At 42.6% G+C, this 27,099-nt stretch overlaps 1 protein-coding gene across 1 annotated transcript in view; it reads right to left on the bottom strand.

Moving 5' to 3' along the window:
• GNA12 (G protein subunit alpha 12) overlaps window positions 1-27,099 on the bottom strand; it is a 34,881-nt gene extending 7,782 nt beyond the window's left edge. The window contains exons 1-2 of the mRNA XM_063171744.1: window positions 26,779-27,099; window positions 15,320-15,535 (exon numbers count right to left, since the gene is read on the bottom strand). Of these exons, the coding sequence (XP_063027814.1) occupies window positions 15,320-15,535; window positions 26,779-27,099 (537 nt within the window). The remainder of the gene's footprint in view (window positions 1-15,319; window positions 15,536-26,778) is intronic.

The following is a 27,099-nucleotide window of genomic DNA, read 5'->3' as shown; positions in this document are numbered from 1 at the left end:
TATTTCAAACTTTTCCTGCTGAAAAGCAGTTCCTCTATATTCTGCTCTGAACTACAAGACTTGAAAGGGGACCCTCTGTTCCAAATTGGCTTTTTTCTTTTCCTTGTCCCAAGGCCTTTTTGACATAATATTAATTTAGCCCTTCCTGATCATTCTGTCTCTGGCTGCTAAATTTAGAGTGCACAACTTAAGGTAGACCTGTCAGTCTCAGCTTGTTTCAGATGATGGATTAAACCACAGAGGAAGGAAATGTTGTACTTCAAGGAAGCATCTAACACAGATCAAACAGAACACAAAATACAGATCTAACAGAATTCCCACACTACAGAGAAACAGATACTGCAAATAACAGCCACAAACTGCAGCAGAGTCTGCAAGGTGAGAGGACACTGATTCAGATAAAAACAGCAGTGTTGGGCACCCACCCTCTGCTCAGGAGCTGAAAACATTCAGCAGCAGGGCTGAGAAACACAGAGGGAATCCAGGACACCCTAGGAAGATGTTTGGGAATCTCCCAGCTCTGAGATCTTGGATACATAAATGGGATGGACTGAAAGCAATGACACAATTTCATCCAAAGCTGGCCTTTATCTAAGGAACTATTCCATGAGGGCTGCTTGAGACACAGAGACAAAAAGCAAAACCTTTGTTTGCAAACACGGAGATCTCCCCTTTTCCAGGTTTCCTGGGATGTCCATCACCTCTTGACTGTAAGGGGTCTGAATGTCACCACTTCAGATGTTTTAGAAAAGCAAGAGGCCCAAGGGAGAAGCCAGGTTATAAAATAACCAGGAGCCCAGTACTTTAAAATGTTCAGGAGTTAGATTAGCCAAGGTGTTGGGTACTTAAATTAGAACCAAAACCTCACCATCAAACTGGACACAAGCAGCAGGATGACACCCTGCCACCACAACTCACAAATCCTTGGGAAGTGAAGGGCTCAGGCTCTGCACCCTGCTTCTGCCCAAGGGCTGAAACCCTCCTGAGGGACAGCTACAAACAAACAACTCCCCTTCCCCAAGGCTGCAGGCTCCTTCAAGAGATTCCTGCTAAATCTGCACTTCTATTCAGCCCCATTGCTAACAGGGCATGGATTTACTGCAGCCAGAAATGTGTTCTCTCCTCTCTGACAGCTGATGAATTCAGTATTATTTTCCAAGGAGGTGAGCAAGTCTGTGCTTGTTAAGAATTCCCCCAGAGGATGCTGAAGTAACCTAAATTGCCCTGAAATGCTGATGCCCATTGGACACTGCAATTCTGTTCTACAGATATTCTACATCCTGTCTGGGCATCGAAATTTATTGACACAAGACAAACATTAATGTTTCATTAAATCACCAGCTCCAGTGCAGAGACCAACCACTTCTTATTTAAGCTGTACAGAATTCCAGCTATCAAATCTCTCCAGTGTTATTTAACTTCCTCCTTAACAACAGACTGAGCTCCTGGCTCCCATCCAGCAACTCCAGTGCTTATCCAACTTGCTGCTATCTGGACCCTACAAACATGCCAACTACAAAAAAAGTACCATATGGTTCCAAACTTCTAAAAATTACCTCTCCTTTCTCCTGCCTGTTCACATACTGTAGGTATCAGATGTTAAGATCTGAAAATATTTAAAAAATTCATTATTTGTCATCTCAGTCCAAACAGGCAATGGAAAAATGTGTTTGTACATGACAGGGTGGGTTTATATCAACTCATCCTCCATGACACATGGCCTAGCTGTGCTTTGCAGCATATGGAAAATAATAGGTGATAAATATTTATTTAATTCTCCAGAAAAACCATAGGTTAATCAGAGCTTCCACATCAGTACTAAGATTTGTGGAATCCTGTGACTGCAATTCCAGCCTTGCAGCAAAGAAACACACAGGAGCAGGGTTCTTTGCTGAGGGCAACTCTTAACATGTGTTAGCTTTTTCCAGCAATCTAATACAGCAATTCTTTCTCCCAAGTGCTGCAAGGGAAAACTAGAGTTACATTTTTTCCTGAAATTCTAGGTATTTCTACATCAACAGGATGTAGATGAGATAAATTACTTTTGGACTAGGTTAACAATTCTGTTCATTTGTCTCAAATATGCACACCAGCAGCAGTGCCTCCAGGAAGAAAGGAATTTTCTGTTAATAGACTAAGGCAGGCTCCATCCTACACTAAAAGCTTCAAGAAACATTAACAAAAAAACCCTGTAATTTTGATTTTACTCATACTTACTGTCTTAATCACTGCTGTTTCTGCTTCACAGATTTGCAGTGGCTGGAAAAAAAACAGGTGCAAACAGCAGAGAAAACAGTACTGGCCACAAACAACACAAAAAGTGTAATATAAATATGTTAAATATTAGCTTTCAAAAAAATAAATCTAGAAAAATCCTTAATCAGGGTTAAGGATTAACAGGGATTCAGCATGTCCTACCCTTCACTGACCAGCAGCCAGCAAGAGTTGAGGAGTGGATGCAAGGGGATATAGACCAAATTCATGTGGAAGAATCACAGCTATGTTTAAACAACTAAAATAGTCCAACAACTGCATCCAAGATCAGCAGCGAGCCCGGCTCAGGGCTGGCACGGGTGGCTGCCAGACCTACTCCTAAGCATCCCATGGAAGGATTCCTTCCTGTTTCCCTGCCAACTGTCCAAGGGAATTCATTGTCTGCAAGTGCTGCCAGGGCTCTTTCATCTCCTCTCCGGAGGTTCTCGTGGAGCTGAGTGAGCACACGCCAGGCTCAGCTCCTCATCCCAGGCACAGCCACATCAGCACCCCAACAGCACTGGGCCAGCACCCCTGCACTGCTAGAACAAAGTCCTGACTGCACAAGGAGGAATGGAGCCAAGATTCTGGCCTATCACCAGTAAATTATCCCATTTATTCTCTGTGTGCAGCTGCCATGGAAAAATGGGCATCTTCAACCACTATGGCAGAATTTAGAAGCAGCTGGGTGTTTCTGCATCCCCTGGAATGATGCATAGTCCAGTTATTCCTTACTCCCATCAGGTCAGAATGCAAACCAGAAACTTGCTTTGTTTACAGGAGACATCTGCAGAACTAGAACAGACAGTGAAAAAAAAAAAAGTACCTCCTGAATTAATCTAGTCAGCAGTACTGACTATCTGATCAAGACTAAATCACAAGTTTACCAGTGAGTTTCCCTTTCAAATCTTATCAGATCAAGGGATGGGAAATAAATATCTTAGATCTTGTGGGCTGAAAAAGCAGCTAACACTAGCCATGAGAGAATGTTAAGCTTGGACTTTTCCATGGCAGGTGGCCAGCTGGAAAGCTCAGCAACTTGGATGCACTTACAAGAGGCATAACCTTGAGTATCTTGCAGAACAATGCTTCCTGCTCCACTTACACAGCAAAGATTTGCTGCAGTGTCCTAATGCTCCACTTTCTGGGGAATATCAGCTCAGACTTGTCATACTGATATTTGTCTGTTGTTAAATGGTGACTATAAGGATTGCAAAGTGTTATTCATCCTTCATATTTCTTTAAATTTTTGTTCTAAGTAAGATTCTCATTTTCTGTATGTATACAACCGAGATGTTTTTAGATGGGCAGAATAAAATGATGGCCTTGCAAAACTCAGAAAGCTGCTCAGAATCTGAAAGAAAGGTTTTAGGGAAAACTCAGCTAAAATGCAACCTAAGTCTCAGTTGCACTCAGGTGTGCTATTTAACAGTTTGATTTCTAGAAAATCAAGTGTGTAGAGAATAGAGTGCAGACAGCAATTAAGTTCCACCTTGCTTACATTACTCTGAAGTTGTGCCCCATGCCCATTACCTCAGTGCTTGGCAGGCTCAGCCACAGACAGCACAAGGCTTGCAGGTCTGAGGGACTCCCCAAGGCAGCTTCACAGCTGACTCTCAAAAATCATTTGCCCCAGAAACAAAAACGTCCTTTTTCAATAAAAGTTTGGTATTTGTGAGTTCTAAGAGACTCAGAATTGACCAGCCCTGAGGTGCAGTTTCTGCCTGTTGTTACCCTGTCTGCCCCCCAGTGCTTTTCCAATCAATGGGGATTCTCATCCTGCATTACCTTGCAAGGTTTTTTATCTATTCACATCAAAACATATCAGCTATTCTAAATAGTCTCTCCCTTTGTGACATCTGTTTTGGCATGAGGAGGAGAAATTCTTCAAACCTGCACTTAAACTTTCACCCTATTGATACTTCAGTATGAAGATTTCACGCAACCTGGACTACTTTCAACTTCAGAATTTGTTCTCTTTCAGATCTGAAAACAAACCTAAAGATGAAATCTGTGATTAGAAATAGGTGGCAGCTTCTATCCTTAAGGCCTCAGCTACACATAGAAGAAAATGAAGTGGAAAATGAAGTGAGTTTAACAAACTTTTCCAAGCTGTTGAGCAGACTAGCCTATTAAAAAAATCCTAATTAAAGCCTCGGTCACATCCTACTGAACTGGAGAGAGGGCAGCAGTCCAGCCACGTGGATGGGCAGCTGAACTCCCTGCAAGCAGGAATGCATGTGCTGGGCTGCAAGAAAGGACAGAAAAGGAGAATACAGTAGGTGTTCTTTTGTCTCCTGCCCACGTCCAACACCATGACTGATTCACTGATGTACTCTGACCAGACTGAAACCACATGGATCAAAGCCTTAAATCCAGAGGTGGAATTAAATGGGAAAGAATTCCATCAATAAAGCAGTGCTTTTTCAGTTTGAGATTCTACTGAGTTTTCCAAAGTAGAATTAAGGGAGTATCAAGGAAAGCAAGTCAAATTAAGAGCTTTGGGGGTGGGGTGGAGAGCAGACCTTCTAAGGACAAACAGCAACAGTTTGTTCAGGAGCAAAGCCAAGTGAAGCACAAGTCTGCCTCAGTCTGACTGCAGGAATCTGTGTTGTATACAGAGGAGACATTTGAAAGGTGTCAATAAATTACTTCTCAGAGCAACATGTTTTCCACTTTCTCAAACAGAAAATCTTGCATGATGTTTCCAAGAATTTTTCCTGCCCTCCCCCAAATCCTGAGTCAATAATTGAGAGAAACAGGTTTGCTCCTCAGAGCTGCTTTAGGGGTAGCTGCAAACTAGAGAAGGTGAGGACCAGGCTGCCTTTGTGACAGAAGCTTTTCCAGCAGTGCAGCTGAGAAAGGAGAAGTGAAACACTGAGCTAACCTCACCCTTCTCCTTTGGGAAGGCACTCAACAGCTCTGCTCCCTCCACCAGTGTTTGCTTATCAGCTGCTTGGTTTGTAGCACTTTGGAGCACTGAGATATTTCCTGGAACAGCAGCACATTCAGATGCATCTTAAGTCATCTATGAAACCCTCCCCTGCTGCACAGCTACCACTGCACACAAACCCAGAAGTCAAGAGTTAAACATTGTTTCTTCCCTTCCTCTGCTTGCCTCCTCTTCCTCCTCCACACTCAATAGCTGTGAAACAGAGCCTGGATTTGAACAGTCTGTGACCACTTCAGATCCTCCAGTAACCCAGAACACAAACACTGACAAAACAACTCTTTGAGGTATAGGCATCTTATTTTGGCCTCAGGAAAGGAACCATTGCTTGGGAGAAGGATCAGTGAGATAAAGACTCTGTTATCACACCTTAGCAAGCACCAGGTTAAGGCAATTTGTGCCCACTTGTGATGCCCATGGCTTGTTCCTTCCCCAGTGTGTCAGCCCCAGGCTGCATCTGTCTCTTCTCCAAGAGCAGCTTCCAAAAATCCCACCCAGATAACCAAGAGCTCAGTGCAAAGCAGAACCCCCCAAATCACCATTTCCCATTGCCCACTGGCATCACTGCCCAGAGCTACAGCCCAAGGTAAGCTGGAGTCAAGAGTGGTGTGCTTTCAGTGAAACTCTCCATGTTTTAAGGCAAACCAGGCTTGTCTGGGAGACAGCAGGAGCAGGGGGAAAAACAGAGGAAGAGCAGGTTAAAGACATTACAATCTGTTTGGAAGTCATTGCAGAAAGGTCAGGGTTTGGATAGGTGGCAAGGGTACAACATAGGACCTGAGCATGCTGCCTCACCACCCCACCTGCATTTCCCTCCTCAGCTTTCTGTCAGGTCCCACCTTTTCAAGAACACGGGCTCATTAAACATAATTCACTGTCATTGTGATAAGTAAAGAACAAATTCAAATATCTGCTAAGTATAAAAATACAGAAGATTTGCCAATAAGACTCTCTCATAAAAACAGACCTAGTTTTTAATGATTTGCTTATTTGTTCATCTGTTCATGTTACTTGTTCTTGATCCTACATAGCTTACAATAAACTAGGATATTCAGCAAAGCCTGAAAGCATTCATTACCCATTATCCTATTAAATTCAGTGGCCCCTTTGAAAAATCCAAGCCTGAACCTCTTACTGTTTTTTCTCAAGGGAACTTTTTAGAACATTTTTAAAGGCACTGAAAACAGCCTTGCTCGCTGGCCCAGTTCTAGGTGAAAAGTGCAAGGTTTGGTACCAATAAAAAGCTGAATGGGTACCAAAAGCAAGCTGAATCACTACAAAGAATATATAAATGAGGTACAAAAGGCTGACTTGTAAAACTGGAACTTTCTGAAGTGCACTGTCAGCACTGCTGCTCTGAGCAGAGAGAGCCATGTCAGGGAGACAGGCTTAACAAAACCAGCCACCTCTCCTTGGGCAGTGCCTGTTTTCCCCCTCAATTTCCTGAAACCAACCACAGGGTCAGAAAACTGCTAATGCAGCATACAAAGTAGCAGGAGATCTCTCTTTTCCTTCACACAGCTAAGCCAGTCCTTGCTGATCTTCAAGCAGTGCATGTAGCTTTCATACACCAAGAACTTGGAACTCACATATCATGGGAACAAAAATATAAATGTCTCCTTTTCAATTGTATCTTTGAGACTGAATGGATGAAACCAGTCTGACAAGTGGAGCCCTTCCACTAGAAACAGGATTCTTTCTTTTTAGGCATAAAAACATTAACATATATGTCTCTGCATAATGAAGTATTTTTGTAGCAACTCAAATAAAAGTTTTCCTTGTGCTACCATAACTTTAACCTATGCAGATGCTCATTACTGAATATGAGTTCCCTCCTGCTTCCATCAAATTTCAGAAGGAATTCTTCATTAGATTCCCTGTGTCATTCAAAGGGTGCACTTTTAAATATGCCCAATCTCTCAGGTTTCTGGAATACATTTTCATTACTGGGAATCTCTAAGCTGATAATAGTTGCCAATTTTGAAGTCTCCTGAATGATTGAGGTGCATTAGTAACTTTCTGAGTATGAAATTAAACAGCATAATCAAAGCTCACTGGGCTGGATTTGTCTCTGCCCAGACCTTTCCTGCACACTAGAAAGGGATAAAGAGATTACTCCAGTGGTTTGTAGCTGCACTTGGGTACTGGCTCAGACAGCCTGAACTGAAAGTTTCCTTCCTTGTTTCTCACAGCATGTGCCAGCATTTCTTGATGGGAATGCAAAGATTAATTACAGCTGTACTTGCTCTGAACAAATCCTCATATTCAATACAGTCCTGCAAGATTTAGAGTAGCACTAATTAGGGCTTAGAACAACAATTCTGCAAAGACAAACATACAGAGTATTTTTTCTAATTATTTTATGCATAATAAAATCAAAGCTTCTTTCCAGAACCAAGGTGGCATTTATTCTCCAGAGCTGAGAGCCAAAAGGGCTTTTCCAGCTTAAGAACATTAGATTTAGTGTTAATATTAGATTTAGGGTTTCAGTGCTGTTGTTGAAGGTGAGACAGCAAACAATAACCACTTCCATATGCACACAGAAAGGTAAGGATGAGTAAAAAACCTTTTGGGACATCCAGACAGTTCTCTAAGGGGCTCAATTACTAAGAGGTATAGACAAAAAAAAAAGTCTGTACTTTGTAAAATATATATAAGAAAAAAGAAATCTTTCAACCAAAAAGATGGCAATCATTAGGCAAGAGTCAAATGCTTGCAATGAATTTTCACCATGGCAGCTGTAAATACGAAATTATTTCTCTTACTTATCTTAATCACCAAAAACAGTCAGTATGTATTGGCTTCCAAGAGCCAGCAGCAGAAAAAGCTCCTACAGGAAGCCTTACATAGTACCATTTTAATCTGCCTTCAAGAATCTGTAAATTAAAGGTAGGTTCACATTCAGTCTGAATTTCAGCCTTTTGGTACCCACAGAGAGCAGAGCATTAACGAAGTGCATTAACTGCACATCTTACAGACTTTGGAGGTGATTTTGCCCAAAGTTTTTGATCTTTAAATAATGTAAAAATTAAAAATTTGTTGAGTGCTGGGAATTCACTACACAGAAGAGCAGGACAGCCAGTAGCACAGCTCTTTTTATTCAGATCCATCTCAGCTCCCATATGGTAGGCATATCAATTTCTTGTTATCCACTTATTTATTATGTATGATCTGCTCATTACTTTCCAACTTATCCTCCCAATTCCATGCAGGCCACATTTCACCCAGCTGTTGCACTCTGTCATAACCTAAGGTCAGGAGAAATTTATGGCAAGAATCTTCTATTTTCTTCTTCTTTCATTTAGCACTCAGTGCTTGGTTGAGGTTTCAGGTAGGTACAGTCACAAACTGCTGTTCTCCAAGACCTTTCCACTTGCACTGTTTTTAAAAAGTCATAATTCATCATCTTTCTAGTTCTTATTTCTCTCCAATAGCAGAAAGTATTTAAGAATGGCTAATAACTGTTTTACCCATCACAGCTTTCTTATGTTGCTTCTGCCTCTGAGAGCAGCTCTTGTCACTGAGGAAAGACTTTGCAAGAGCAGATTTTCAAGAATTCAAAATGATTTGCAGTGATTCCCTAAATGGTTGTGAATCCAGCCTACTTCCAATGCAAGTTCTTCTCACCTCTTGTTCAATGGCACTTCAAGCAAAGCTGAGAGCACCAAGTGGAGCATTCCTTGCTGTGGGTGACAGCCAACATCTCCAGCTCTGCCTCCTGCTCAGGCTGAATCCCTCCCTGACTGTCAAGACAAACTGGCACAGCCAAAGCCTGCACTGCTCCAGGAGCTCTCTGCTGGCAGCAAGCCCATTAACATATCTCATTTAAACATTCATTTTTAGAATATTGCAAATTTAAGACTGAGGACTGAACTTCTGCAGATGCAAATTGGCAAACTCTACAGCCTTAGCCAGTACTCACAGAATTTTGCATGAAGGATTCCTTCTGCATTTTTTGCTTTGCTATCTCTCAATTTTTAAAAAAAACCTAAACTATAGCCTGTTAACTTTCACCTCCTTTAACAAAATACCACTTCTGTTTGAGAGTTCTTACTTGAGATCTTGCTCTGAAAAAAAATTTAAATTTGGTCACAGAGACAGGAATGGAAGCCAGGGACTCCAGCTGCTAATCCTTCCTGCTGCAGAGCAGCCACCAGGCTTTGCAGCATTACACTTAAACAAGCAATTAACTTCCCCTGCTGTACAAAGATGAGTCAGACTCCAGAACCTGACCAGAAACTTTGGAGGTCTTGGGATTTGAAGCAGAACTAGAACTTAAATCTGGATCTCTGCCATTTAATTGTTGTGACACTGGCCCAAAATCTTGCTCAGATATTTAAATAAGAAATATTTTCATAACTCTCCCTTCTATTTGAGTCTAGAGCAAGTCAGTGATCTTTTGGTAAAGTCTGCAGTGATCTTTTGGGTTAATATGACTTCTTGTTTCAGATAAGGCCACTTTTACAGAACTCTAACATAAAACCAGATTATAATCAACTATTATTGTGTTATATATAAAAAATACAGCATTATCATTCCTTGCACGTACTAGCTATGATTCAGACAAGCCAATTTACCGTCCACAGCTTCATAATTAGCTTCAAAAAGAAAGAAAGAATATAATATTATTAGATACAGATGCACTTGACTTTCACTAGCACTAACAGTGTGCAAATACAAAAAATTAAGGCTCAGCAACAGCAAACACGAGTTTCTGCTTTGTAGCTTTACTGTCAATCCCTTGTTTTGTAAAAAAATTTGTGGGTTAGAGTGGTATGTCCCATCCAGATCTAGAAAAGAAAACAAAAAAACCACGTAACTTCCCAGAAATAATTTAGTTTCACAGGAGTTCTGCAAGCTAGGAAATACCCATGCAGGGCTCAAAAGTAATTTGGCAGAGTTGCTGCCTAGTCCCAATTACATGCATTAAATTGTAACAAGATTTCCCAGGCTGGCACTTTGAACAGTGTGGTTATTGCCTTTGTACATCTCACCAGCACTGGTCAAGCCTCAATGGATTTCACTGATGAAATATGAGAATTTCACAGCTCTGGGAAAAAAAAAAATCATCCTTGCAGAATGGGCAACATTCAGAGTCTCTTGTGTAAGCTCATATTCAAACAGTAGTTTGCAAAGGGAAGAGCTCATTTTTGTGTTACAGCCAATTGTATAAGCTGGGCTTGATTTGACACTCGGAATTTCCTCAAGTGCAAAGTGATTTACAGCAATGCCAGGCACAAACATCCCTGCATTTCAGGGTCTGCCATATGTGCTGAGAGAGCAAATTGCCTCCAAACCTGCTTCTGGGGCTGCCTCTACTCTGCCATTGCATCTGAAAGAGAAATCATCAGTTGGAAACTTTGTGCTTCGGGATTCAGGAAATCTCTGTTAAAGTGCACTGAAGAATTCTGACAAAATACAGCCCACTGCTGTAGATTTCATTGAATGTGTCATTTCACAGTCACCTACTTCTCACATTAAGTCAATTTTCTGCTGCCCCATCTCTCAATTCACTTGGCTTCAGCCAAATGCTGCTACAAAATCTCCCAGTGCCTCAGGGGCTGATGTACAGCCCAGCTCCTGATTACATCACTGCTGCACTGAGCATTTCTGTACAAAAATAAAGACATTGAAGCCACAGTTTGTCTACCCTGAACTGAGAATCAGTGTGAACGACTGGTGCCTCCCCTGCACACTGGCCAGAGCACACAGCTGACTGCCTGTGAGGCTCTGAAGCCATCAGCTCCTTGCATGGGGAGAAGGCAGCACAAAGCTCTCCCACCCCAAGGAGCAGGCTGCTCCCTCTGCTCCTGTCCTGGCAGGCAGAATTTATCCAATTCCAGGGGCTGCTCAAAAGAAAAACAGCAAACCCCACAGTTAATTCTCAGAGGGGTGACCAATGTGCTATTGCAAATATCCCCCAATTCCCCCTCACTCTCACCCAGAGAATGGTGAATGAAAAGAAAGGGTTTGTAAAACATTTTCCAGAGTCTTCCCACAAGCAAAGCTTCAGAGGCTCTCAGTATTTGAAGTATTAATGGAAGTGTTCCATACAATTCCCTGTGCACACAGCTAAAAATAGCCATGGACACAGCACTAAGGTTTTTGTCTATATTTGCAAGAGCCTCACTTCCCTCTCAGGAACCACAACTTCCCATTAATGCTGACATTTATTTTTTCTTTTAAAAAGAGCTATTAAAACACCAGAAAGTCTTTTAACACTGCAGGGAACATCAATAGTAACATTAATACATCAATAACAATCTTTATTGATATTCTGGTGATGCATCATGAACATATTTTTTATAATAACAATGTCAATTTTGCTCTAAGAACTGCTAAAGACACATGATGGCCTTGGCAGATTTGCTCATCACTATCCATCTGTTCTGCTCGTGACAAAAATATAATTTTTGTCCCATTTGTCCCATCTTTACCCACAATGACATCAAGCATGCCAAGCTGCAAGAAGTCAAAAGAGTATCTAACCTTGGGTCAGACTTTTTGTTCTGGGCACATTAAAGAGAAGTGAATGGCTTCTCACATTCTCACAGTAAAGACCTGAGAGGATGGAAAAAACCAAAAAAACCCCAAACCACACACCAAAACAGAAACCACATGACCAAAGCAATTCCTGTCTTGGCCTTGGCCACCATGGTTTATAGCATAAAAGGAAATGTCACTAGTGGGTGAAAAAGAGCCTGCAGATACATCACCCAAACTCCCAAATACACCCAAGCAGCTGCCACTAGGCTGAATCCTGCAGGAAACCCCACTGCCTGCTCTCAGGAACATTCCCTGTGGGATTTGTCTCCTCCTGCAGGGACTGGGGAATTTGCAGCCCCTTGCCCAAATTATCACAGGCACCCTCCAAGGAACAAACATCCCCATGACCAAAATATTCCTTTCTAACACAGACAGAAAATGGGTGGGGGGATAATGAGGGCAGGGGAGAAGGGAGAAGAATCCCATTCTGATTACAAAGGAATTCCTATTCCAGTAGTTAAAAAACGAGGACAGACGTGACAATGGAAGCAAACACACAATGGAGCTTTTGTCCCCAAACCACTTGGCTCCCATACAAGGAACAGAGGAACTTGGGTTGGTGGGGACTGGCTGGGGTAGGGGAAGAGAGAGAGGCTGATGTTTGGAAAAAGAAAGCAAAATTGGTTCGTCTGCTTTAAGAAAGGCTGGGAAGACAAAAGCAAAAAAAAAAAAAAAGCAGCCTGCTATTGTAGAATCCACCCACTCACTTCTGAAATGCTCAAAGACCCAGACAGGGATTTACAACCAGCACTTGTAGGCACTGAGTATGAACCAGAAAACATTCAAATGCCCAGAGGCAGCTTCTGTGGTGCCAGAGAAGCAGCTTTTAGACTGCACAGGGTTATGGTCAGAGCTGTTTTCTTTCAACAAGTTTGTTACTGCTGAGTCAGTCACCGAGCTGGGCACTGCAGACCATAGGAAGGCACCTGCACACTGCAATTTTCAGCTCTAGCCAACCAACCAACTGCTGTATTTTGCTTTTTAACAGTCCCACAGCTTCCTGGAGAAACAGAGCATTCACAGCACACCAATAATCCTACAGCTTTGAAGCCAAAATAACAACAATGATTTATAAAAAAGCTGGTTCAGTTGACTGCAAGAGGAGGGTGAAGAAAATGCCAGTGCTGAGTGGGGTTGTTTTTTCAAACAGTGTCAGGGCACATTCAGCAGGATCACAGTAATGTAAAGCTGCAAAATTTTGGTGATGATTTAAGAACTATTTTAAAGATAATAAATTCAGTTTAAACCAAGCATATTCCATTTAATAGCTCGCTTATACTAGGGAAGAAAGAGAGTGCTGATGCAGAGGTTTTCTTTAGCCTGAGTTAAAATCAGTTCAGAAAAGATTTATTTTCTCAGAGTCCACTATATCTGGCTTCTATTTATTTACACAAGTCTATATTCAGCGAGGGTTTAAACTAAATGAAGGTATGGGTTTATACATATCATATGCAATTACAAATTAGGCATCACCTAAAACCACCTCTTTCTTTAAAACATTATGTAGTTTTAAATTATTTAAGGAATTGTACAGCTGCTTATTCCCATATATTGAGGGAATCAGACTTCTGCTGAACTTAGAAGCAAGATATGGAAACTTGTTCAAAGTATTGAGGTGTTACTAATTTGTTGAATCCAGAAGCAGCATTTAAAAACCTTTTATGCAGCCAAGTGCTTTTTTTTAGTTACAAGTGAGGCACTTTCTGATCCCCTGGTGATGCAGCCTGCACAATAAAATAACAGCACCCAGATTTTCATGTTGTCAGTGCCACAGGTGCAGGACTGGGATGGAGTTACAGAGTTTGTGTGACACAGGTGGCTGCAGTACTGACAGGGTATCATCCCTGGTGCCTGCAGCAACTCCAGGTGCCCCAGTGACACCACCCAGGTGACACCAGGGGCATCCAAAAGGATGCACCTTGGAACTGCAGCACGGTGTTGGAGATGACAGCCTCTCAAATGATCCCTTGCATGCCTCTCTGCTTTGTTTCTGTGGGGCTTTTTTATTTTTTTGGTATTTCCTGTTTAATCCTCTAAGCCAGGGAATGCAGAGGTAGGCCTGCTACTTTTGGAACACAATTTATTCAACAAATGGGACTTTTTTCCCCCCAGTTTGATACTATTTTATTGCTAACCAGCACAGGAATGAACCTCCCACATGATCCCCATCTGAATCTCCCTCTACAAACAAAATCCATGCCTGACCATAGCATTTCCCAGGGCAAAAAACAAACAATCTTAGCAGGCTGCTGATGCAACTATTGCTTACTACACTGGATTCTCTTAGCAGTTGTTTCATGGCAAATTCAAGTTCCCTGTGGCACGAACCATCTTTTTATTCTACAGTGCTTAGAACAGCAAAGCCTGTGTCTACAGATGCTAGGAATAATAGAACAATTAATCCATCCTCTCTCCCCCTGCACATCCTTCCCCCCACCCCCAGTGCTGTAACATGGAAATTGTTTCATTTTTAGCCTAAGGAAGTGAGGTTTATCCCATCATCCTGTGACAGCTTTACTTCATTTCATTTATTCTTTACCTATTTGGCAGTCTCATGATACTTCAGAGACAGATTTCAAAGATATGCAACACCAAGACTCAAACAGGCATCTTATTAGTGGAGACAGATGAGTAGCTAAGGGCTGCAGCACGAGTTTAACTACAGCACCAGACACCAGAGAACCACACAGAGAAGTAGCATGAGGGAACAATCAGAATTTCACTATCCAATTTCTCTAGTTCTCCTTCAGCTGTATTGACTTCCTTTGTAAAAGAATCTAAAGGAGACCATACAAAGCCCTGTTTCTGTCCTTTAATCCCTCTAACTAAACAATTATAACAATTGTGGTACCAGGCTGTCTGGATCAGCATCTTGCTCCACAGAACAGGGAAGAAAAAGAGAAGGAAAAAAAAATCCTCTCCATGTTGTACATATGAAGGAAAAGGAGTGGATTATGAACAGCTGTCAGAAGCATTTCCCATACCAGAAGTGCAGCTATTCTGGCACAAGAGCATGAAGAGCTAACAACAAGAAAGCAGGGAAGAGAGCACATTTTTATGCTCACTGTCATCTTTCAGTTGCTTATCCAAGTTTCACTTGCAGACATCAGGATGAAAAGAAACAGTCAGGGAGCAGCAGCCTGAATGGGTGCAGCATTCACTTCAAAAGAGCTGCATGCAGGAAGAGTTTGCCAGTATCAATATAGTGCAAGCTGGCAGGACTGGAAAGTTACAAATTAAGTGTGCCTTCATCAGTGACCTACTATGAACAGACCTACTGAGCTGCTAAAATATTTTTAGTTCAACCAATTCCTGCCTTTTTTGGTTCCTCTTGCTCTTCCAGTTTATCCAGTCATGTGCACTTTTCCACTCCCTCTTACTGCCATGTAGTTTTTCAAGTTTGGCTCCAATTACCACTTGTTTCTGCTGCTGAAGTGCTCAGATTTACAGCACTCCTACAAACAGCTAACAGGGTGGCTGCATCTTGCACGTAGCAAGCTGTGTTTGAGCTGAAGAGAGATTTATGGTGCAGCACTTGTCTCCTCCCAGGCAGGAGCTGGATGTACTCACCAGCTGGTACTCGCTGCGGCGGCTGAAGGCTTCCTTGATTCCTGAATCCCTCCAGAGAGCAGCCAGGGCAGGCACGTAGAGCTGGAAGGTGGCAGGCTCGATGGGCATCCCAGCTTTGTTCTCAAAGGCCATCAGGAACATGCCATGCTTCTCATTCTCTGTGTACTGCCAGGGGATCCCCAGCTTGTCCCGTGCATCAACCAGAACCCTGCAGCCCTAAAAAATCATTCAGAGAAAAGACTCGGTGAATAAAGATTAAGGACTTGAAGGTACTTGAAGATTATTTTTTTGACACTGTTCTGGTGAGACTGAACTCAAAGAGAGAGAAGCAAAAACATTGTTTATTGCAACATCTCCAACAGAAGTAAGATAGAGCCTGCTTCTGTAAGCAATTTAGCCACAAAATATTTCCCCAGGTGGAAAAAGTATTAGTGGCAACAGCTAATGGCAACAAGCAGTGCTACCAACAGATAATGAAAGTAAACATCAGTGAGAGCATGAAAAGTGTCTGGGAATTAAGAAAAGTGTCTGGGAACTGGTGTGTGATCATTATAGCTGTAGTTTTAAAAGTAACACCACGCCTGAAACCATATTCTTCCATCTTTTCCTTTGCATTTGAGTTTCTTACACCAAAAAGGACATCCCAGCATTAGGGAGATCAGAAGAGCATCACAGGACTGAAGACATTGCATAGATTCCAAGTACCAGGCTCAGGAAAGCAGATCCAGTTTTCCCTGAGACTCAGCTTAGTTTTTGAACTTGCCACACATTTGCAAGTGTGTGACAGGAAGGCTTTGTTACTCTAATACTGGAAAAGAAATCTACAAGCAAAGCAATCTAGTTCTCAAATTCAATTCAAGATTACTGAGCTGGTTCTTTTCACATTTTTCAGTTTTTATGGAAACCTAATTTCATATTCATGGCAATAAGCCAAACACATGAGGTTAAAGAAATTTGATACTTCAGTCTTGACTCTAACTTCACCTGCAGTAAACAGCTTCCAATGGCCAATATTTATTTCTCAATAGTGAGCCCCATTTCAGTAATGGACAGATCTGCTAATGGTGACTCAGCATCTCAAGGACCACCAAATTCACAAGTAAAATCTCTAGGTTATACTGGATTATTTTCTTGATCTTTGGTTCCAGAGATATGAAAAAAAAATATTTAAAAATCTCCAAAAGTGAAGTTCTGTTTCCACAGCTACTCACAAGAGCCTCTACATTACTGCACTGATCTCTTTTTTTTGCATACCTTAAGCTATCAAGACTGCATGTTATGTTTTATTAACACTTGAATTTTTCTGCTCTTCAGTCCTTTAGCAGCACCACACAACAACAACAACAGTAACTTCCCAACAGCAACCAAGATTAGAGAGGGAAGTGAGAAGCAACTTAGTGGAGTGTCACAGGAAAGGAAAAGTGAAGTGTCGTGATTGTCACTAGCCAGCAGTGCTCCTGAAGAGCAGCTTCCCAAAAATGTAAATATTTATTATTCTCTACTGATTGTTACTTCTTCTCATAAAGTAGAGACTGAATCTCCACAATACCATGAAAAGACTAAAATCAAACATATTTACCAACTGATGCTTTAAATTCCAGACATAACTATTTAGTAACTGTCATACAGACTAAAAGCCAACTCTCATTCCCAGTTGCAGAGTTTATCCCTTTATTAACAAAAGTCTTTCAATGGTTATTTGGAGGGCATAGCAAACAGAAGCATGAAAAACTCACTTATAAGGCTCTGTCTCTGAATTGCAGATGCCTCCATGACATCTCACAGCTTCACACACTTTTGCAGACCATCCCTTGCACACACTCCCAACTTGGCTGCAACTGCAAGGCAGGGTCAGCTCCCCACCATGCCCAGTTAAGGACTTGGGAGATTCTTCCAGAGGATTGTGGTGACAGAGCAGCAGGACAGGGTTATCCCTGGGTGTCTGATGCCAGTGCTCAGTGAGAACTGCTGTGTATGAAATGGTTAATCAGCACAGCGTGGGACAGTGATCACCACGTCCCCAAGGGCTACATGCATCCCCTGTGGGTCACCCTGTCCCCTCCCTGCCTGTCCCCTGCACAGAGCTCCCAGCCCACACAGCTCTGACCTTCCTGGGGCTGGTTTAACCCTTCTCCAGCTCACAGCAACTGCACAGCATCTCAAAGGGGTGCCAGCAGGCCTGCACAACTCCTGCCTGGATAAGGGAGCTCTGGGAGCTCAGTCCAAGTGCATTTCCCCACACTGCTGCTCTGACTTCCCCTGCTCCTACTGGAGACACAGAGCTTCTCAAGAGGCTGTTTGTTGTTAGGGAAAGTTTCATTATTTGTGTAGAGAAAACCACAGAACAGTTTCAATCAAGAGTGTGCAGACTGCTCCAGTCCTGGAATAGTCACTTATCTGCTGCTCACTGGAAATGCAGGTTTGACCCTCCCTGAGGGAAAAAAGGAACTAAAGTTGGGTCCCACAGAGCCTGTGGGAGTGGATTAAGCACTGTAAGGTCACCCATGGGCAGCACGTGGCATCAGCATTGCTGTGACTGTTGCAGATGTTGCCACCAAGTCACATGCAGAGCCTGATCTGGGACAAAGTGATTCAGTAGTGGGACATCAGCACTGACAAACAGACACACACTGCATGAAGGAAATAAAAATACAGGATAGAAACTAGCAGGAATGCTGTCCTATGCACACCCACAGCATCTCCCCAAATTTTTAGAACACATCTGCTTCAACATGTGTCTCTAAAACACATCAGGAATGAAAGCTTCACATAATGAGCAAAACAATCAATGTTTTTTCCACCCAACTCTCAGCAGTTAAACGTGTGACTCAGCAAAATCCCCAGTAAAGTGAATCTAAACTTAACATTTCTCCATCTCCACAAAACAGTTCCATAAATGCTACAAACAGATGTCAGAAAGATGAGAAGAAACAGAGCAATCACTAAATTTAGATCCTGTGTATTCCTCTTCTCACATCTCAGACTTACTGGTAACACTGTATTTTGCAAGCTCACTGAGCATCTGATAATCCCTGCCTCATTAATCTGCACAGCAAGTCACCATGGAAAGGTTTCCACTTACTGGAAATACAAGAAAGACTTTTCCTACCCCTTTCCTGACAGTTTTTCTGATTTTCTGTGACTATAGAAAATGTCAATTCACTCTTTCATTCACAGGGCTGAACACCATCAACTACCATTCTGTTTTCAAATTTGGGCTACAGAAAAAAATGAAGCAACAAGTTTAGATGGGAAACAAACTTCTGAACACTTCAAGTGATTTAAGGCTTTTGTGCTGCAGTTAAAGCAGGACCCAGAATAAGCAAAGATGGAAAGAATTAAAAGTCACAGCTAAGGAGAGTGTCAGGCATTAGAAGATAGAAAACCAGCAGCATAATGGAAGCACCAGCTAGGGAGGAAAAAAAATAGGAAATTCTCTGTTCCATTCCTTTCTTAATAATTTTTAATATATTCAAGTCACTGCATAAATCCCTGGCATGCACAAGACCTGAATGGAATCAGGGTAGAAGAAAAAAAGGTGTAACAAGAGTGTGATGAGATCTAGCTCATGAAGCAGCACATCTTATACAGAAGGAAGTGCTAACTATAGAAATCCATAGATTTGAAAAGACAGCTAAGGCATAACACACAAGAAATCTAAAGAAATCACAAACCACTTGCAGAAAGGGAATAGACAAAGACTATTTTTCTCCTTCCCCTTGCTAGACAAATATGAGTTATCACACAGCTCAAACTCCAAACCTGCACACCCCCAGCCAGCCAAATGCACTTGCACAGGATGTTGGCCAGAAGCACAAATGGACTCCAAGAGCCATGAAGAAGAATAGATGGAAGCAAAGTCCAGAGAGGACTATTCCATTACATTCCAGATGCAAATCCTGGCTCAGGGAGTTTCCTAAACCAAAGGCTGCCAATAACTGGGAGAGCAACCAAAGGATCACATTGCCTGGAGCTCGTACCCCATTTTGGTTGTGGGCTGTGTTTTCATGTCACACACAAAGGCTGAGCTCCTCAGCCTGACACAGCACAGCTGTCTGGAGCACGTTTGCTGCTCACCAGCAGGAAGGTTTTATGAGCATTTACACAAATGCTCATTACTAGAACTGGCTCAAATGCAGTTTTTCTCCTTTATTTTTGAGAGCATTCTAGCTTTGAAAAAAATCCAGGTTTTCTTGCATTTTTCAATAATATTGAAATGAATTTGTGGGAATTATTAGAAAGGTTATCATGAGCTAACTTGAAGGCAGAGATGTTTGTAGTATTTAAAGAGCAGCATGATTTAAGCACATCTTACATCTGTAGTTACACTGCTACATAAAACACAACACTCACTTTTTAAATTATTCATATGCTCCAGTACTTGAAGGATTCATTATCCCTAAAACCTCACACCTTTCACCAGATGGACCAACTCAGAGGCCAAGTGAACACCCCTCAGGAAAGCACCAAACATAAAATTGGCACAACAGGTTGGGGAGCACTTGCTCATAGGCAAGGCCAGATTCTTCCATGCAGTCAAGTGATCAAAATCCTGATTCAGGGTCTAGAGAGAACCTGCAAGTAGAGAGTTTGTTACAAACAGAAGAGTTTCCTACAGTGCATCTTCTCAAATAATTTTAGAGAATTACTACTGAGTAAGAGAGCACAGACAACAGAGTAACTGTTACACATGAGATACTACAGCAGCTACTTTTTACATATTTACCATTAATACACTGCTCAACCTCAGAGCAATGCCCAAAATCTCCATCATCTACATATCAGTTATGGACTTTACTGTCCTGAGAGAGGTGCTGAGCACTGCTGAGCCCTCCAGGTCACAGCCAACAGGCACTGCTGTCTTCTCCTAGGGCTGCAAACCAGCAGGAACACTGCAGGCACAGGCAGAGCCCAGCCTGTTTCCTATGAGTGTTTTTCCTCTCTGCTGTTGACAAGGAACTGGCAGAAGTCTGGGGATCTCATCTCACAGAGACCAATCTATATCAGAGCTGCTGCCAACAGGATTGCTCCCACCTCAGCCCACAGATATTCTGTGGAGCCAGAGGAACAATACAAGGTGAGGAGGAACACAGGTCCAGCTGCACAGTTTTTAAAAATAAAGTTGTCAGTGTTAGCAAATATAATCATATGCACTGTTTGCAAACTGCTGTCTGAGCACTGCAGAGAAGTGACCTACTACAAACAGAGTGACAGCAAGACAATCAGATTTTTACAGCACACTATCATAAAAGCATTAACAGAGTTTTTCTTTGATCTCTGTCCTTGAAGCATTATGCCAAGCAGGAGTAGAGAACCCAATGTCATTCAGGATAAGGTTTCACATTACAGAACAGCCAAAAAATGAGGTACCATCAAAAGGAGCATCTTTCCTGGCAGTGGAGTTCCACCCTTTTCTGTTTGATAGGTTTGTCATTTGCCTGAGCCCACAATCCAGTGAGCAAGCATCACCAAGAACCTGGCTATTCACACAAAAAACTGATTTCCACTGGCTGTATTAGTTTGCTGTGAGGTGAGACACACACAAGGGTAGGGGTGGGAGCAGCACCAGTTGGCCCAGTTAGACAACAAAAAGGCTCCCCAGTTCTGCAGTCCTTCACCACTCACATATTCCAGTGCCACCCAGGTGAGAGCAGGGTAAACAGCCGAGGTGACCAACCTTCCAGGCCAGCATACAAATGAAAAATGTAACAAAGGGCAAGTGTCATTTACCTAGTCCACAGGAACACAAATATTAAAAAACATTTGGATTAGCCACTGAGTCTCTGGATTGGGAGCAGCAGTGATGTCTGCTTGTCTGGAAACTCTGAAAAGAGTCCTTGTGTTTGAGTGAGCCCAGCGAAATGACGATAAATGCAGCAGAAGGAAAATACCCACTGCAAACTTCACTTGTAACTCAGCACAGGGGAGAGATGATGACCTCAGAGATGACGTTCAGGACCTCACAAAAAGTTCTCAGTTAATGCTTTCAGACTTGTATCAGCAGCTTTCTCCTTGCCCTGAGAGCATCCCACCAATATCAGCTCACAGTTCATGCTTTCAATACAGGAGACATCCCAGAGGTATCCCTGCCATGCTGCCCTCATGGGTTCAGTACCCAGCACATTCAGTGCCAGGCTGGACCAGCTCCTGACCTTCACTGGGCTGAAAAATCCCAGGCAAAGGCTGGAAACTCATTTGGAAACTCTGCAGCCTCCAAATCCTTGCAGCTTTTTCCTTGTTGCAATTTGCATTGCACTTATTTTTCCAGACAATATAAACTAGAGCTCGCTCCAAAGTTTTCCTGTAAACATTTTTACAGGACAATTTGCTAATTTTTTGTTGCCAATACCGTTTCCAAGTTAATTATAAAACTAAGCAAGTGAATAAGTTGGGAGTAAGCTCCCAAATTTAGTCACTTCAGTGACTAAACTTTTGTCTGCAAGACATCAAAGTATGTGCCTGCAGTCTCCAGGGATAAGTCATGTTCTGCAATACTAATGACTACATCACCAGAGCATTGTGAGCTCCATTTTGGAACTGCTATGAATATTTATCATTTACTACTGACCATTACTCCTCTTCCATTATCTGCCATGATGGAGAGAGATTGCTGTCTCCCAACCCAACCAAGAGACACCCCAAATGCAAAGGGAGCACCAGAGTTGATGGAATTTACATTTAAGACATAGGAAATACACCAACTGGAAGTTAGTAAGAAATTCATTGATAAAATGAACCTGGAACAACAAGATTAGCAAGATTCATCGGGGTTTTTTGTCTTTTCTATATAAACTAGTGAATATTATTTTTCTTAATAAAATAAGCTCAGAGTAAAGATAATCAGAATTAAAACTGTGCTAGTACAGAACTTTAGCACTTCTATACTGAATTTAAAGACTGTACTTTACCACAGCTCCTATGCTCTCCTTGTCATTCCTATGAAAAGAAGCTGTTCCAGCAGAAAGGAGACTGACACAGTCCTGAGAGCAACTCCTCCAACAGCTGGATCCCAGCTCTGCAGCAGCAGCTGGAGTGTGACCATCATCACCTCCTAATGGGCTTCCAAACCCATCTGCATGCAAACCCAGGGAAGTTGGAGTCAAGGCAATTTAAAGAGTAACCTGCTGTATTTCCCCTGAGTTTGTAGGCCACTGGAATAAACAGGCTTATATTATAAATGAGTAACTTGGGCACTTGCAAGTGCAGCTCCCAAACAAACTGAGGAATAATCTGTTTCCACGTGCCAGAGTTTCTATCTGTACCTGGCTGCAACTTGAAAGTTGCAAAAGAGTTTTCTTGGTTTGTTTGTTGGTGACAGGAGGTACAACCTTACTTGAGCCACCATAAACACAATTTAGGTACATTCAAGGTACACTGAGTGCCAGCAACAGCCCAGGTTTAGTATTAATTGCAGAAGCCTGAAGTTCTTAAAGCTGCCTTCAGCACAAGCCACTTATTTCACTTAGCTGCCACTCACACTCCTGCTGTCAAGGAGAAATGCTGTCAGGCATCCCCTCGTGTATTGCAGCTGCACTCAAAAGTCCCAAAGGATTGTTCCTCAAAGATTTTACATGTTCAGAATCTTCCCTTGTTTTTTCCCCACTCAGAGCTCTCAAATGATCACATGTAATTTCCTGTGTAGTCCTTCCCTCTGCAATTCCAGGCTTTTAATTCCTTAGTCAATCACTACACTTCAGGCCAGAAACAAGAAGAAAACACTCCTGGATCTACTGAAACCTTGAGCTGGTATTTCCATTCTCAACAGGAAAACTAACATTACCAAAAGAGCTCAACAGATTATACTTCAGGCTTCTAAAAGCTGAACTTTTTCTCTCTTCAGATCAAAATCTCCTAAACAAGCTGGTGCAAGTACCACTCTGGTGCTTGTAGATTGCTGTAATTATTTTCTTATGCAACTAAATCGGGTTTTTTTAAGCAGCATGATATTCACATACTTGAAACAAAAAAACATTTAGACAAGGAACATCAGAGTTGTGACCCGTTGAGTGTCTGAGCTCTTTAACTTTTATCAAAGGAAGCAAATAGAGTAGCAACACCAAGCCATCTGTTTTGGATGGAAGGCACCAGAAAATTCCTGTAGCTACAGTCAAAAAGCATCAAAATAGTCTGTAATGCCACCAAACATTGCTTAGATTTGAAACTTAAGGTACATGACAGTTTTCCAACACAGCCAGGAGTCACCTTAAAATTCAGGCCTGGGCAGGCAGACAGCCCTGTCCTGGGCACTTTCCTTTTCCAGGTGGGTGTGCTGAAGTCCTGAAGCCTGTGTACTCATACCAGAACATTAACACTACTGCTTTTCACTTCAATCATCAAAAAGTTCCAAAAAGTTACTTTGAAACTTAGCCTCGATTAACAAGCAAAACCTGAGTTAACCGATGACTATTTACCTTCAACCAAAGCAAAACTCCTGTATTTGAATACCATCCCACAAATGCCAGAAAAAGCTAGCAAGGCCTGAACCATCACCTGTAGTAAATGGAAAAGTAAATTCTGTATCATAGGTTTATTTTGCTTCAGCATTTTGTTTCTGACTATGGGTTTCCCCAAAATGGGAGATGAGAACCAGAGAGAACAGGGTAAGCAAAGAACTCTGCATTAAGAAGATACCAGAAAGGCAAGAAGGTGAAAACTGAAAATAAAGTGGAAGCTGACACTAATGTCAATTCATACTTAGCACTGTTATTTGCAGAGAGGTTTCACATTGTGTTCTCTGAAGCAGTTTCTTCATTCTCCATAAGCTGTACAGTTGCCTAAACACCACTGCAACAAGCATTTCAGAAATATCCAGCCCTGTTACAAGAGCAGGAATGCTCCTCCTTCAGAGAGGAGTTTAGTCATGGCTGGGAAATGAAAATTGACCATTTAATCCCAGAGATTTACACTGCATTTCTAACTCAGATCTCAGTGTTGCAGAAGCTTAGGGGGACCACTGTCTGACCAGGCTGAGCACTGTGTGGAAAAAGGGCTAAGGTTGCTGCAGCTGTACTTGACAATGTCACACAGATTTAAATGCTATTTGATAGGATCATTTCCACTTCACATTGTCCACATATAGTACTAAAAATTCATCTGAGACCTTTTATTGCCAGTTAAACACATGGGGATCTTGGCTTCATTAAGTCTTTGCCAGTGATCATTGAACTTCCTGAAAAAAGTGAAAAGGACCTGTAGTCTAAACACTGGTACAGAAAGAGCAGCAATTTCGTGCACTTGACAATTCACACGGTCAAAGAAGCTAAATAAGCTTACTTTAAACACTGGATGTTTATCCATGTTAATGCAACAGAGTACTACACAATTACCCTAAAATAAAAGCACTGACAGAAAATCTCTGTTTTGAAAGCCATTTTTCTGTCCTGATGTCTTCCTGATGATTATGGCAAAATATCAAGGTGTTATCAGGTTTCTCTCAGATGAGCAAAAATGCAAACAAAACATCTAGTGCCTTCCCACCAGAAAACTCTTCTAGCTCATGTTTGCTCTTCCTCCTTCCTCCTTCAGAGTGACTATTCCCAAGCCATTCCCCAAAAACATATGGGGGAGTATAAATTGTATTATTGTATACAAGAGCCACCTGTGTTATCTGGAGAAGCAAGAAGGACCCAAAGGAGAACTCCAACCTAACCTTAACACTCCCAAATCACCACCTGCAAGGCCAAAAGGGCAATCAATCTGCTGAACCACATTAACCCACTTTAAAGCTACTTCCAAATTTTATTTTCAGGATTAGAAGAGTTTAAAAGGTTCAACTGACATAGTCCAAGAAGTGCTGTTAACTATCAGAACACCTGACTGCTATCTGGAGGACCAGGATTCTACTCTGAATTCTGCAAATCTACCCAGGAGTGTTTCAAGTGTGTGATTCTGCCTCCCCTACTACAAGGAGGAGACACTTTTCTTTCCAAAGCACACCAAGTTCTACCGCTGAAAGCTCTACACCTTCTGCATACATAAAATATTACATCATTTTACCATAACTGCTACTGCTTAGACAACTTCAAGAGGAACGAGTCTCAGATTTTTCCATTTTCACAAACTGCTTCCCTAAAAGCTTCTCCTACCACTTGAAATTAGCAGCAGCAAAAAATAAATCACTGACAGGACCACAATAAGCATTAAGACCTAGAATAAGACTCCTTATTTCTAGAAATACAGATTTAAAAAATCATAACACACTCTTTGCTCACACAACTACAACCAGAGAGAAGCTTCTGAATTTCAACTTTCTTGCAGTTAATGGGCTCCAGCCTGAAAATGGACAAAAAAGAGGAAAAGAAAATTAGACAACAATTTTCCTGTTCATTAACAGAAGTGAAAGCCCTTTATGGAATAGCAGCATTCTTAAAAACAAGAGTCATTGTATGCGTGCACTTATTAAGTGCTCATAAAGCTTCTATTTAAACACGAATCTGGAAACTCAAAAGTAACTCGTTATCTTTAACTTGCACAGTTCCCTTTCCTTTAACTTTCTATGAAATCTCACAAAGCCTCACAAATCCATGCCCACAAAAGAATGGTGACGGTCCTACAGAAAAATATAGGCAGGAAAGCAGCATTTCTTTTAGGGAAAGATTATGAAGATGAAGAGAGAAACACTCCTGAGTGAGCTTTTTATGTATCTTCTAAAATGTGATTACTTCTACCTGCACAGGGCATCAAGTCTTGTATCCATGAAAGGAGCAGTATTTGTCAAGGTTGGTTTTCCTTACTTAGGGAAATATTGGTCTGTACACCAAAGGATCTAGCAGCAGCTTTTACAGTCTCCAGTCAATAGAGAAAAACACTGCCAGCAGTATAAAACCTGCACACACACTGAAAGAAAACTTTCCTGCAAAGGCACCAAACCAGAGTTACTTCCATTTCAGCTCCAGGTTTGGGAACACTCCACACTGCCCAACTCTGCGGGCCTACACTCCGCATTTCTCAAGATGCACCAAGTAAGTAACAACCACTGGCAGCCATAACATCTGTACCAGGAGCCCTTTCTTGTCCCACCTCCAGGTGCACAGAGTAGGGACAGATACTTCGCAAAAGCAGAGAAATCCCTCCTCATTTCTTCAAACCTTGAAGTTTCTCCAATTCCGACTTCGAGGATGCTCTCATAATGTTTTTTCCAGAAGGCAGGCCACACCTATATCCTCTTTCCTCTGCGTTTCCACAAAGCTTTTCTCAATCCCCTTTGCAGGGAAATTTCCTTGGAGCCTTTTTCACGGAAGCTTCAGCCGGGAAACGCCGGAACCCGCATTCCCCGGGCCCCCGCAGCCCAGAGGTGCCCGCCCTCCCAAACACCTGCCCCGAGCCCCTCACGGAGCACCGGGAGCCGCGGCGGGGCAGGCGGGGGGCGCAGCCGCCGCCCGGCCGAGCCCTCACATCCCTTCCCGACGGCGCTGCGGGATGTGCCGGCCTCCAGCCCCCTACCCTCGGCCGCCCCTCACCTTGAGGATGTTCTCGTAGATGGTGGCCCGGAACTCCAGCAGCGCCTTCTGGTCGAACTCGCGGCCGTGGATGATCCGCATCTGCTTGAGGAAGGTGGACTTGCCGCTCTCGCCGGCGCCCAGCAGCAGGATCTTGACGAGGCGGCGCACGGCGCGCCGCTCCCGGGCCAGCATCGCGTCGATCTCCCGGCTGCGCCGCCGCGCCTCCCGCTCGGCATCGCGGCTCCGCTCCTTGCCGTCCCTCCGCGGCTGCTCCCCGGCGCGGCCCGCGGCCTCGGCCGGCAGCAGGCAGCGGCTCAGGGTGCGCACCACGCCGGACAT

This window comes from Melospiza melodia, chromosome 18 (assembly GCF_035770615.1).
Source record: "Melospiza melodia melodia isolate bMelMel2 chromosome 18, bMelMel2.pri, whole genome shotgun sequence".
NCBI lineage: Eukaryota > Metazoa > Chordata > Aves > Passeriformes > Passerellidae > Melospiza > Melospiza melodia.
This window is presented reverse-complemented; position numbering and strand designations above follow the sequence as displayed.